The 14,207-nt window shown below is 51.5% G+C and overlaps 1 protein-coding gene across 2 annotated transcripts in view; it reads left to right on the forward strand.

Moving 5' to 3' along the window:
• The first annotated feature begins 821 nt into the window (after window positions 1–821).
• Window positions 822–14,207, forward strand: part of DOCK1 (dedicator of cytokinesis 1) — a 525,198-nt gene continuing 511,812 nt past the window's right edge. For both annotated transcript variants that reach the window (XM_068548757.1, XM_068548758.1), the window contains exon 1: window positions 822–998. In XM_068548757.1, coding sequence (XP_068404858.1) covers window positions 953–998 — 46 coding nt within the window. In that variant the 5' untranslated portion in view covers window positions 822–952. The remainder of the gene's footprint in view (window positions 999–14,207) is intronic.

Below are 14,207 nucleotides of genomic sequence, written 5' to 3' on the forward strand. Positions count from 1 at the left end.
ACCACGTTCCTAAGAGGCCAGTGTGTCTGCTCCAGACCCGGCCTGGGGTTTCCTCTCCAGGCCAGCATCTCTTCCCCTCTTTCCCCACTTCACAGACCTTGAGTCCTACTCAGCTAGCAGAAGTTTCTGGGGGCCCAAGGAGGCTGAGGTCTCTGGGCCCCAGCGGGGCCTTGCCTGCCTTTCCCTCTTGGCCTCTCCGGGTAAATGCACTCACTCCACACTCCCGCAAGAGGTCACCTCCCCGGTAAGCGCTCCCTGACCAGCACTGCACCGTCTCCTCCCGCCAGCCTTGGGTGTCCCTGCCCAAGCACCAGGAGCCGACCCACCTCTTGTTATTCTTCTCATGACCTCCCCACCCCAGCTTGGCTAGTGTGGCGCTCCTAGCGCACCCGGCACTGGGTAGGTGCTCATTTAATGTTTGTCAAATGAATGAATGAACCACGTGCTCCGGGAAGGCTCCTCCCAGGGAACCTGCGGGTTTGCTCAGCTCCAGGCCTCTCCCCCCCAGGCGGAAACTTGAGTTGGGGACCTCACATCACCGCGCGCCAGTCTAACCCGGGGCTGTGCAGGCCACAAGCTTCACAAATTGCCAAGGATCCCCCCGCCCACCTGCCGGCCAGGGCGCACCCCTCTCAGTGCATGAGATCCAGCCCCCGGGAGGGCTCCGTGGATAAGGGGGAGACGACGCCCCTGCGGGGCTGCTCCTCGGGGGGTGGGGGCGTGGGCCATGGCCCCCCGCCCACCGCCGTCCCGCCTCCCGCCGGCGCTCCCGGCCTTTCCCATCCGGCCCGCGACGCTCCGCCCGCCCCGTCCCACATGACACCGCCTCCGCCGCAAACTTTTTCCACCCCATCCTGTCGCGGCTCGAAAGGAATGGAAAATGGCGGCCTAGGCGCGGAGTTTCCTGGCGGAGCGGCGGCGGCGGCCTGGGCGCCGGGACGCGGGCGGCGGCATGACGCGCTGGGTGCCCACCAAGCGGGAGGAGAAATACGGCGTGGGTGAGCACCTCCCGCGCGCCGCGCTCCGGGCCGGCGGGGCAGGGCGGGGGCGCCCGGGAGCCTGTTGCCGGCGGCCCGGGCGGCGCGGGCGGGACGCGGAGGGGCCGCGGAGGCCGGGAACCCGCGTCCCCGCCCTGCCCGCCCGAGGGTCCGTCGGCGGCCACTGCCCACTCGGACCCCGGGCGCACGCTGTCCCCGCGCCCGCTCCGGAGCCCGCGCGAGCCGGGCCGGGGACACGCGGGGGTGGGGGGAGGCTTGTGTCACTTCCCGAGGGTGTCCCCTCCGACATCCAGCTCTCGGGCGGGCACCCCGGCGGCGGAGCCTTCCAGCCTCCGGGGCTGCCCCCGACGCCTCGACCCCAGCTGGGCCGGGCCGGGCCGGGAGGCCCCGGGGGCATTGTTCGGCCGCGCCTTTTTGCTTTTCGGATGAAGTTGTGCTCAGTGTCTGCGGCTCCGGGTGGACAGTTTCAAGTTGCAGCGACTGTGCTCTCCCCCGGTGGGAGGTGGCGTGTGCGACCGGGGCGGGCCGATCGCGCCGCCTGCCGCTCGGTGGTCCTGCCCTGGACGGCGCGGGACCCTCGGGGACCAGCGGCCGAGCGCTCCGGGGTCCCCGGGGCCGGAGAGCGGCTTGGGAAGGGCGGGGACCTGTTTTGGCTCCGCTGCTCTTTGTCGCTTCCTGAGGGGAGTAGGGAGAGTCCGTTGCAAGTTTACATTTCGGACCAAGTACACATTCCAGAGTCGGAGGCTTTCCTTAATGGCTAAACAACCAGCCCCCCCCAGGCCCCGTGCGCTCTGCCGACCTCCTGGAGGGGATTGGTAGCCTGGCCTGCGGAGGCCTGTGGGTTCTTGCCTTCTCTTAACTTGCCCACCGGACGCTTCTGTCTGGGCCCGCGGCTGGTCTCCTCATCCCCACGGCTTCCCAGTTGGCTTCAGTCTCTCTTTCCTCCTGCTCCACGATCCAGAGGGGTCCTTGACCACCTCTTCAGCCAGGCTGCACTCTGCCTGACTTGGAAGGCCTTTTGTAACCTTGGCCTCCCCTCCGAAGCCAGGTGGTGCCCTCCTGGGGTTCCAGATCCTGCGGCCTGCCCCGCCCTCCCGACTCTGAGCCTTTGCGGGGAGTAGCCCACTCCCACTGCTGGTGTGGTTCAGCCCTCCCACTTTTGGGAAGCCTGAGTGATTCTAGTCCCCAGGGCTCTCTCTTTTCTTTCTGTGATGCTTCTGCTAGATGCCAGGGACGTAGAGTGGAGCTGGCCTAGACATCGGGACGGTTCTAGGTCCCCTCTGGGCCCGCAGGGGCTTGTTGCACAGGTGGTGCTGCTTCAGGACCGCTGTGGCTGAATTCCCTTCCCAGCCCTGTGTTAGAGATGAGGCCTCAGGCTCCGGCACATCTACAAAGGTCAGCAGCAGAGCTGGGCTTCCGAGTGCAGCATCTTGTGCCCGTTCAGGTGGTTTCAGCCCCGATAGAAAGGTCCTCATCAATCCACATTGGATGAGGGAGGTTTGGGTGTGGAGATTCCTGCTGGGTCAGCTTCGGGTGTGGGGCGGCATTGGGGGGTCTGGGCTGCAGTGAGCCTGCTGGGATGGTGTGTGTGAGGCGAGGGCTGAGGGCAGACCCTCAGGGAACGCAGTGCTTAGAGACGGAAGAGGAGCTGGAGCCCTGGGGAGAGGCGGGGGGCAGGCAGGGGGCAGGCAGAGGGCAGCAGAGCCCCCTGCTCAGGACTTGCCCTCTCAGGGGACTACTGTCCCTCCCACTTCTCAGAGGCAAAGGGCAGATTAACGCCACTAGTAAGTGCTCCATCCTGAAACTGAACCCTGGTGGTGGCTCTAGAGTTCATGGTCACCCCACTGTGCTCACCAGGAGATGGGCGAGAGACCTCTCTTTAAGGTCATCTTGATACCCTTGGCTCCCAGGGTGACCTGGATGGTGTCAGTGAGAACCCTGGAGGTGTCCATACCTGTGGAGTGACCTGTGTCTCATGACCAAAGGGAACATTCACAAGTAGAGACCCACAAGCAGGGTCTCCCCACTGGGGAGGCAGCTGTGGGCACGAACGTGGTTGTGTCCTTCCCACGGTAAGTCACATGCCTTCCAGAAGCTTTGCTAGCACTCACGGCAGTGCCTTCGAACATCACACCTTTGGCTAATACTTTGGTTTTAAGAAAACTCCAAGTTGAAAAGTTTCGAGAGAAGAAGGGTATCCTGGAGGTTTTGGAGCCAGTTCTGGGATGGATGTGAGTGGCTGTCAGGCAGGGGAGATGGGAGGGGGCTGTCTTGCCTAGTTTCACCAGGTGGAGAGGACGAGACGGCACAACTCTTTCAGCAGCAGGAGGAACTGTAAATAACTGGACCCCCTGTCAGGGAGGGCACGCAGGCCTAGAGCTCCTAGAGTTCCCGATTTGGGGCAGGGGGAAGCCGAGGACGCTTGAGTCAGGCTGCCCTCTTGTCTGGGAGTTTGCCTGGGGAGGATTCCGCTGGTTCTCAGGGAGTGGGCTGGCTAGGAAGATGTAAGTGTTGGATGTAGGGATTCACTTCCACGAGTTTAATTCCTCTTTCTGCCTAAGGGGAAATTACTGGAGATCCCCTTTACATTTTTTGGGGGAAGCCTTACAACGGGACTGTGTTTCCCTAGATGGGCCCTGGTGGGTCTGTGGGCGGCCAGGCTTCCACCCGGCCAGTGGCTTGGCCCGTGAATGAATCACGAGGGGAGAGAAAATGGTAAAACTCCATCTCATTTGGAAACATGAATCGCAGCTCATTGTTTGCAAGTACTTAGAATCTGTTAGAAGCATTGTTTGTAAATGAGACACTTCAGTTATTTATTTACTTTGTGGAATCAGGAAAGGAGTAAACAGCTGATCTGTTGCTTGCTCAGCAAAGGCAGGAAACGCTGGTTCCCCCCCTCCCCCCCCCATTCATGGTAGTGGGGGGGGGGGTCACCTGTGAAATTGACCAGCCTGTTAATTTCTGCCCTTGGGCTTGAGTTTGGTGGGTCAGTGTTTACTGACCTGGCTTATTAACACGGACATGAACTTTGACCTAGCTGTCACACTGAGGGGTTGGACCAGATGAACTTTTCCATCATCCCCCCAACTAGGCAGAGTCATAACGTCCCAACACCAGTAAAATTGTGTTCATATGGATCCTGTTCTTCAGATGAGGTGGAAAAGATGCAGCCGTCACACCTGAGGCTGGCATGCTCACATCTCAGTGACGACATAGAAGGCAGAATAACGGCCCCCCAAGTGTCCAGGACGCGTGAATGTGGTGTGTGACACGGCAAAAGGGACTTGGTAGATGAGATTACGGCTGTGAACCCTGAGGTGCGGAGATGGTCCTGGGTTACCCACGTGGGCCCCCAAAGCAGAGAACTTTCTCTGTCTGCTCACACAAGAGAGATTCGGCAGAAGTGGAGTCAGAGCGATTCCGAGCCTGGGAGGGTTCCATGCCCGGATGCTGGCCCGGAGATGTCGAGGTCCACTTGCTACCGGGCAGAGGCCTCAGGGAGCTGAGGTTGGCCCCAGCTGACAGCCAGCAGGGAAATGGGGACCTCAGTCCTGCAGTTACAGCTGGATTCTGCCAGCACCCCTGAATAAGCCTGGAAACGTTCATCCTAGAGCCTCCCGTGGAGCCCAGCCGGCCAACAGCTTGACTTTGAGACCCAGAGCCGCTGGGTGTCTGACCTGGAGCACAGTGAGATAATGAATGTAGGTGGTTTTCCACTGCCGAGGGTGTGGTGATTTGTTATGGCAGCAATAGAACAGGAATGGAGGTGGTGTGGAGGGCAGCCTGGGCGAGACTAAGGTTCTCTTTCCAGCCTTTAGCTTTGCTAGAGGCAGATTGAACGAACACCAGTGACCTCAGCGTGCCCTTCACTCTCCACTCCAGGCAAACCTCAAACGGGATGTGGGGATGTGGGCACTGGCACCGACACATCTTTAACGCCTGGCTCTTAGTTGTTATGTGGCCCTTGAGCAAATTATTCCTGCTTTCTTAGCCTCAGTTTCCTCATCTGGAAAGAGGACCCAAGCCTGCCTACTGCGAAGACCGGTGGGGATTCACTGAGATAATGTCCTCAGAGCACAAAGCCCTGAGATCAGCGTTTGTGATAAGCCAGGTACGCCATGGAACGGTGCTTTTAGTAATTTTTTATTTAATAAAGCGCAGTTTAGAAATGTAGTGACAAGTGATTTCCTGTTTGGATTTGACAGTCAAGGTGGCTGGAGGAATGCTTTTCTTCCAAACTTGATGTCTTAATGGTGTGTTTTGCCCCCATATTAGGGGGATGTGACATTTTGCTTGGTGTTAGGGATTGTGACGTGTGTATTCAGATTAGCCCTGCGCGATGATAATTGCTAGGAATAGTGTAGTATCCCAGTAAATTTGGCAGTGTGAGAGTTGCAGAGAGTTCCCTTTTGTTGCTTAAGAGTAGCAAGCAAGCTGCTACTTTGGGGGAAGAAAAATTAGATTTGATTGTAAGTAAATAGAAATGCAGACATTTTTATTCACTGGAGTTGCAGAAAAATGAAATTAAGGCATATTATATTTCTACAAACCTGATTTTACTTTGGAAACACTATAAAAATTTTAAATTTATTGTAGTGCCAGTGTTGGCCCAGAATATCAGACGTCTTATCAGGATTGTCTTAGCGTGTGTGAATAGTTCTTTCTCTTGTTCTCTTGTGACCTCTGAGGATGCAGGTAGTGCAAACACGGAGAAAGAAACAGGCAGTTTTGAGTCCTGTGCTGGGTACAGCTGAGAAGCCACAGTGCCCAAGGGCACCTGCCATCTCTCTGTCTCTGTCTCTCCTCTCTTTTTCTCCTTCTCCCCTCCTTCTTCCTTTTCCCCCCTTCTTCTTTCCTTCCTTCCCTCCCTCCTCTCCCTTTTTTTCTTCATTAACTTTGGATTTTCAGATAATTACAGACCCAACAGTTGTAAGAAATAGTACAGAGAGATCCTGTGTACCCACTACAATTTTTCCCCAAGGTTATATCTTGCAAAACTGCAACACGATAGCAGAACCCGGATATTGACATTGAAGAAGATACAGAGCATTTCCATCATCTGGAGGACCCCTCCTGTCCTTTTGTTGCCAAACCCACTGCCCTTTGCCCTTCAGTATAATCCCTGGCAACCATTAATCTGTTCTCCATTTCTGTGATTTTGTAATTTCAAGAACGTTACATGAATGGGATCTTGCAGTATGTAACCTTTTTGGATTGCCTTTTCTCCCTCAGCATAATTCTCCCGAGAGTCATCAGGTTGCTGTGTGTATCCATGGTTTGAAGGATGTCTGGGTTTTGGCTGTTACCAGTAAAGCTGCTGTGAACATTCACGCACAGGTTTTTGTGTGAATGGAAGTCTTCATCTTCTGGGATAAATGCCTAGGAATGCAGTTGTTGAATGGAAAGGTAGTTTGGCTTTTTAAGAAACTACTAAACTTTTCCCGAGCGGCTGTGCCATTTTATGTTCCCACCAGCTGTGTGTGTGTGTGTGTGTGTGTGTGTGTGTGAGATCCAGTTTTTCCGCATCCTCGCCGACATTTGCTCTTGTCCCCTGCATTGGCAGGCGAACTCCCAACCACTGCACCACCAGGGAAGCCCTCATCAAAAACTTTATTCAGTCTGTACCCTGGCCTCTTTGCTGTTTACGGTCGCTGCTGCTTTTCCTCAAGAGTGTGATACACAATTTATATGCCGTCTTGCTGATTTTGTTTAACTTACATGGATACGCTAGGTATACTTTTAGGTATAAATGTAACTATTGTGATTTCCGTTCTGAATTAGGGTTGCCTAGCTGTGTAAACAAACAGCCCCACCATGTCGCTGGCTTCATACAGTGAACGGTTCGTTTTTCCTTCAGGGCACAGTCCACGTGGGTGGTGGGGAGCGGGCACGGGGGGGCTCTGTTCCATCGGGTCATTCAGGGACCAGGGCGTCTTCTATCCTGTGGCTCTGCCCTCTGCCAGGATCTTGGGCTCCTTGCCTTTTATTTGGGGGTGGGGAAAGAAAGAGATGAGGGATAGTTCACAGGAGATTTTCTTCCCTGCCAGGGCTGGAGGTGGTGCCATCCTTCTGCCCACATTCTTTTGCTTAGAGCTCCATCCCTGGCCAGCGCATGGGACTCAGAAACGTAGTCCTGCTGTGTGCCCTGCAGGAGGAGGTCGATGTGGATCTCCTCCGTATGTTTTCCATTGATCAGCAAGAGGTGTGATGGACCGGTTAGCAACATGGGCATTGAGCAGGGGGGTGGGTTGTAAGATCTCATACCTTTTAGTTCCTGAGAATCCTTTGGCGGAACAGATGTCCAGACCCCTACAAAGATGTGAAGAGATGTGAATGGGGACAGATGCCGCCTTTTTCTTTGAAGTATATTCCACTACTTATGTCCTATAGACTTCAGGATGTTCTTTGCTGTGTACTTAATCCGGACGGCTGCTGGGGTCGGGGGAGTGGACCCATGAGCATAAGGAAAGCTCTCTAAATTGGTCATCTTCATATTTGTCGGCAGTTCCTATTCTCACCACCCTAAAACGTATGCAGCACCCCAGACCCCATTCCTGGGTTTGTTGAATTCTTTCGGCCTCAGAAGATGGTTACTAAAGCCTGCTAGTGAGAACTGTGTCTGCTTCTAAGTGTTAGCCTTTGTTTCTTTGTTAGAATGGAGTCTTCATTTTCTTTCTTTTTTTTATAATTGAAGTACAGTTGATTTATAATGTTGTGTTAGTTTCAGGTGTACAGCAAAGTGATTCAGTTAATATATATATATATAATATATCGACAGAAATATAGATATATTCTTTTTCAGATTCTTTTCCATTATAGTTTATTACAAGATGTTGAATATAGTTCCCTGTGCTATACAGTAGGTACTTGCTGTTTATCTGCTATATATATAATAGTTTGTATCTGCTAATCCCAAACTCCTAGTTTATCCGCCCCCTGCCCCCTTTTCCCCTTTGGCAACCATAAGTTTGTTTTATGTGTCTGTGAGTCTGTTTCTGTTTTGTAAATAAGTTCATTTGTATCATTTTTTTAAAAAAATTAATTAATTAATTAATTTATTTTTGGCTGTGTTGGGTCTTCGTTTCTGTGCGAGGGCTTTCTCTAGTTGCGGCAAGTGGGGGCCACTCTTCATCGTGGTGCGCGGGCCTCTCACTATCGCGGCCTCTCTTGTTGCGGAGCACAGGCTCCAGACGCGCAGGCTCCAGACGCGCAGGCTCAGTAATTGTGGCTCACGGGCTTAGTCGCTCCGCGGCATGTGGGATCTTCCCAGACCAGGGCTCGAACCTGTGTCCCCTGCATTGGCAGGCAGATTCTCAACCACTGCACCACCAGGGAAGCCCATTTGTATCATTTTTTAGATTCCATATATAAGTGATAACATGATATTTGTCTTTCTCTGTCTGACTTATTTCACTTAGTATGATCATCTCTAGGTTCATCCATGTGGCTGCAAATGGCATTATTTCATTCTTTTTTATGGCTGAGTAGTATTCCATTGTATATATGTACCACCTTTTCTTTATCCATTCATCTGTCGATGGACCTTTAGGTTGCTACCATGTCTTGGCTATTGTGAATAGTGCTGCAATGAATGAACCTTCATTTTCTGAAATCGCACTTGTCTTTATGACCAAGCAGGCACCGAAAAAGGCTGTAAGGGTAAATCAGTCAGAAGTGCAGTAACTGAAAGTGATGTGAGGGGACTTGATGGTGTGGGATTTTAAAGAGCACTGGACCAGGAGTCAGAATGCCTGGAATCCAGGCCTGGGTGCAACACTTATGCCACCTTATTGCCCTCCCCAACCTCAGGCCCTGCACGGGACCCTGGGAGCATCCCAGAGCCTGTGCTCACCTCCCAGCTGCCCGGGAGGAACTATAGAGATCACGTGTGCGGGAGAGCTTGCAGCAAGAAAAAGTACCGCTCGGATTCGCTTACTGTGTGGGTGTTAACTTACTATAGAGAAAATCCGCAATTTCTGGTGATGGTTTTCATTACTTTTAATTGGAAAAGAGCAGTGTGGCCTCGTGAGCTTTCCTTTTCCTAAAGTTTGCTAATTTTTGTTTTATTTGTTACAGACAAGTTGTCTGGTGATGGGCTAGCATCGTGGGCAGATGAGCATTCTGAATGAGCTGCTCACCTGGGCACGTGAACCCGCGTGTAGGTAGAGAGGAGGAGTGATGCAGTGATGGAGTAAGTGTGTCCCAGCTTCAGGGATGAGCGCAGTGGTCCTCAACCACAGGGAATTAGCCATAGAAGAAAATGGTGCCTTCAAACAACCCCTTCCTTCCTTCCCTCCTTCCTTCCTCCCTCCCCCGCCCCCCCCTTTCCTGTTTACTTGACAGCTTTGTTCCTAGAACACCCCATGTCTCATTTTCGCTGGATTTTTGCCATTAAGTGAATTACTCAAAACTCTGCGGCGTTTGGAACTTTGGGGTTTGCAGGCATGTGGATCTGTTTGATTCCTTTTTCATGCCTAAACTAACACGTTCCGTTTGTCTTCTGAGAGTGTGTCCTCCGTCCCAGCTCTCGAGGTCTCTGATTAGACTCCTGAGACCGTGGTGGTTGCCGCCTGCTTGGAAAGGGCATCCTTTAAAACGCCCTTCCCGGCCTTCCCGGCCTTCTTGGCCTCCTTTCCTGCTGCACTCCCGTCCCACCGGCTGCCTGGCTGGTCCCAGGTCATGGTCTGCAATTTCCTGCCTCAGCTCGATAGGGTCTGTGCCAGATTCGGCCCATTCCCCCCTCCCGGCGTTGCCGGCCTGCTGAGCCCTTCCGGAATTGACTGTCCCCTGTGTTCCCAACCTCGGGCTGCGGGACAGGGGTGTGTGAGGGCTGAGGCCCCAGGGAGAATGGTCCTCAGTCCCCAGGGCCTGGGAGTCTTGAGGGACAAGGGAGGGGAGTGGTGGAGAGAGCATGGGGAGGGGGCAAGCGGGCCCTGGGGTCAGGGAGTCAGGATTGAGGAGACCAGAGGCCAGCCTCCCCCAGAGCTCACAGCACTCTGGTTTCCCTTCTTAATTTCATCAGCCAGAGTCCCGTACAGATTTGGCTGATAGAGCAGTGGTGCCCAGCAAGGGGTCCGGAGCAGCTGGCCTGAATATGGGGGAGGGAACCTGTCTAAGGCTCAGTGCCTTGTCCCTCCAATATTCAGTGACATCCCTGCAAAGAAGGTACTTTGAGTGGAGGCTGCCCAGTTTAGGACCGTAGTGCTGGGTCGGGATGCCCCTGGGGCTCCGAAGCCCGTCTGCCCCCGTTTACTCACTTGTCGACCATGGATGACAGTAGTTTCTGCCTCACAGAGTTGCTCAAGGGTTAAATGGGCGAATTCATGTAAAGCAGGTTTTCTCGACCTGGGTACTCGTGGCATTCTGGGTTGGATGTATTTTGGTCGTGGGGGGCAGTCCTGTGTATTGCGGGGTACTTACCAGCATCTCTGACCTCTATCCACTAGATCCCACTAGCAATCCCCTCCCTTCAGTGGTGACAACCCAAAATAGGTCCAGACATTGCCATCTGTCCCCCTGGGGGCCAGATGGCTCCCACTGGTGTCAATAAAGTGCTGGGAGTCACCCCCAACTCCTAGTCAGCGCTCTGGAGTTGTTTACTGTAGTATTGTGGCCGTGTTGTTAGAAGCAAAGTCTTTGCCGCATATTTGGGAGGAAAAGTTAGAAACCTGCAGGACTTGTTTCCCGAAGGGTGTGCTTCGGGCGAGAGGGCGAGGAGGAGGAAGCCTAAGGGAATTGGGGGAGGGGGTTAGCCGGGCACCAGTGCTGTCTAAGGATGATCAGGAGACAGCTGTGTTTCTTCTTTCCGAGAGACAAACAGCAGTTTTGAGGTCAGGTCCTGGGAAGAATGCACAGATTACCAGGGGAATTATGGTCCATCCCCAACATTCTGTCTAAGAAATATCATTCAGGCTGCCCACAGACCTTCATAAATACAGGAGGTCAGGCATTCGCTCTTGGAGTTTTATTTGCTGGAATAAAGGCACTTATCAAGACTCCATTTTTCCCCCCAAAATAATAACTTATTTTCTTGAACATAATTGGCTTTACCAGGGGCAAATAATGATTTAGAAGGAGGGAAATGTGATTATTTTTCTTCCAAATTGCTGTGCTTCTATTAACTTCACAAGATTAATTTTCAAGTCGTTCTAACATCATGTGTGTTCTACTGCCCATTTTTCAAAGGCAAGAATGCGTTTTGGTCCCCCAGGCGCTGTGACCAGGCTGCCAAGTTTCTTCAGATTGTTCTTGAGGGTTATTGCTTTGAGGATCAGCCTGGAGAGGCCAGGGGGAGGGAGAGATGGGGACGGGAAGCCGTACTGGGGACTCCCACGTATAGCAGGGAAGAGAGCTTTGTTTGGCTGACCTCATTGATGTCTGGTGGTATTTCCATACTCAAGTTCTGGCACATTCTACCCTGTGTGTTCTGGTAGTGCCACAGTGCCTTTGTATATGCTCTTCTGGCTGCCTGGAAACGTCCTTTGTTTATCTTCCATCTGTCAAGCTTTTCCAGGCTCAGCTCAACTTGTAAACCTTTCTTTCTTTTTTTTTTTTTTTTAATTTTATTGAAGTGTAGTTGTTTTGTTTTGTTTTGGTTTGGCCACACCACGAGGCATGTGGGATTTTAGTTCCCTGACCAGGGATCGAACCCGTGCCCCCTGCAGTGGACCGCCAGGCAAGTCCCAAAGTGTAGTTGATTTACAGTGTTGTGTTAATTTCTGCTTTACATCAAAGTGATTCAGTTATACATATATACATTCTTTTCCATAGTCTTTTCCATTATGGTTTATCACAGGATACTGAATATAGTTCCCTGTGCTATACAGTAGGACCTTGTTGTTTATCCATTCTATATATGATAGTTTGCATCTGCTAACCCCAAACTCCCACGCCATCCCTACCCCACCTCCCCTCCCCCTTGGCAGCCACAAGCCTGTTCTCTATGCCTGTGAGTCTGTTTCTGTTTTGTCAATAAGTTCATTTGCGTCATATTTTGGATTCCACATATAAGTGATATCATATGATATTGTCTTTATCTATCTGACTTACTTCCCTTAATATGATAATCTCTAGGTCCATCCGTGTTGCTGCAAATGGCACTATTTCATTCCTTTTTATGGCTGAGTAGCACTCCATCGTATATATAGACCACATCTTCTTTATTCATTCATCTGTCAGTGGACATTTAGGTTGCTTCCATATCTTGGCTATTGTAAATCGTGCTGCTATGAACATTGGGGTGCATGTATCTTTTTGAATTAGAATTTTCTTCGGATACATGCCCAGAAGTGGGATTGCTGGATCATATGGCAACTCTATTTTCAGTTTTTTGAGGAATCGCCATACTCTTTTCCATTTACATTCCCACCAACAGTGCAGGAAGTCAACTGGTCAATCTTCCTTGATTCTCCCGGGCTGCACGAGCGGCCCTTCTCCAGGCTGCTCTCTGCAGTTTCATAACATGCTTCTGTCTGTGGGCGCCGTTGGTGGACTCCTCATTCATGTCCCCTGCTGGACAGAGGGCCCGTGGGGACAAGGGCTGAGTTGTGTTCCTTCCTCTGTTCCCTGCAGCTGTGTGGTCCCTGGCACATCTAGTTGAGTGAAGGTGAAGGGACAGTGAGAGTTCAGCTCGGCAAAGTATCAGGAGCTAATTTGAAAGCTGTGAGTGTGTGTATCTAGGTTATTACAAAATATTGAGTATAGTTCCCTGTGCCATGCAGGAGGTCCTTGTTGGTTCTCTATTTTATTTTTATTTAATTAATTAATTCATTTATTAATTTATTTTGGCCGCCCTGCTCGGCATGCCGGATCTTAGTTCCCCAACCTGGGATCGAACCTGCGCCCCCTGCCGTGGGAGCGTGGAGTCTTAACCACCGGACCGCCAGGGAAGTCCTGATTATCTATGTTATATATAGTAATTGCTAGACTCTTAAAGCCAAAAAGGGCAACATTGTCTTGGTTTTCTAATTGAGGGACCAGGGCTGTGAGGGTAGAGCTGGGCTGGGACCCTCTCTGGCAGGCCCCCTTAGAGCTTTAATGAACACAGGAGTCCTCGGAAGTGCTGGGAGTGGGGGAGGGGCAGGGAACCTTGAGGGAAAGGTTAAAACCAGTGATGTAACAGAAATCCAGTTCTGTAGGGTTCCTGCCTCTTCAACTGTGTGTTGCCTCCACTTGAACAGAAAATAAAACCTCCATTTTACAGTTTTCACCTGACCAGTAGTTACCAGTGGGGACCACGTGTGGTCAAGGACTCGAAAGCATTTGCTCAATTTCCCTCTTCGACTGCTGTGATTTACAGGCAGGCACTTAAAGGTGGGATTAACGTGGAATGAGCCTTCAGAGTGAAGAATCTAAGTGCCTGGGAATGAAGTAGTGGATAAAAGTGTTTCTTAAGGACAAAGTTTTAATAATCATGGCATAAATAGTATAGCAGTAGTTACTTCCATTTTTGAAGTCGATATTTTATTCACCTAACAAAGCCTGCCGCTTACCTGCTAATAATGTAAGTCGTGCTTTGCAGACGTGCTCTAAATGTGTCAGCCTACAACAAGTTTTGGACCAGCTTATAAAATTTTCATCGGGCTTCCCGCCTTTATCACTGACTTAATAATGATTCATCTCGTGGCTGGCATTGCACCACAGCTGGAAGAAATGGAATGGTGGTGTTGAATCTTGTTTTCATTTTTTTTATGAACACTTCTTGTTTCATACAGCCCACCTTGCTGGGCAGTGGGCCTATTTGCCCTCTGCTTATGCTCTAAAATACTTTTAATTACACACACACACACACACACACACGCACACGCACACGCACACACACAGACATACACACACACACACACACACACACACAGACACACACAGCTGGCTGAAATCCTGGCATTACCTGGTCCAGCTTCTCCACTTTACTCTTCTTGTTACCTTTTCTTACCACTCAGGGGATTCATGGGTACATTTCTAAACATATACACGTGGCAGAGTATATGTGCCATAGCTGCACCCAGATGGACAACCGAAAACCTCGAAGGGCAGGTGAGACCAAACGAAGTGATGTTATTAGAAAACCTTTCATGGGACCCTTCTAGAGCAGGGATGCTTCCAATTTCTTCCGTTTCTGAGATGACAAGTGGAGGGAATACCCAAAAGTTCAAGTAGAGATGACTTTTTTTAAAATTGAAGTATAGTTGATTTACAATGTTGTGTTAG

This window comes from Eschrichtius robustus, chromosome 7, assembly GCF_028021215.1.
Source record: "Eschrichtius robustus isolate mEscRob2 chromosome 7, mEscRob2.pri, whole genome shotgun sequence".
NCBI lineage: Eukaryota > Metazoa > Chordata > Mammalia > Artiodactyla > Eschrichtiidae > Eschrichtius > Eschrichtius robustus.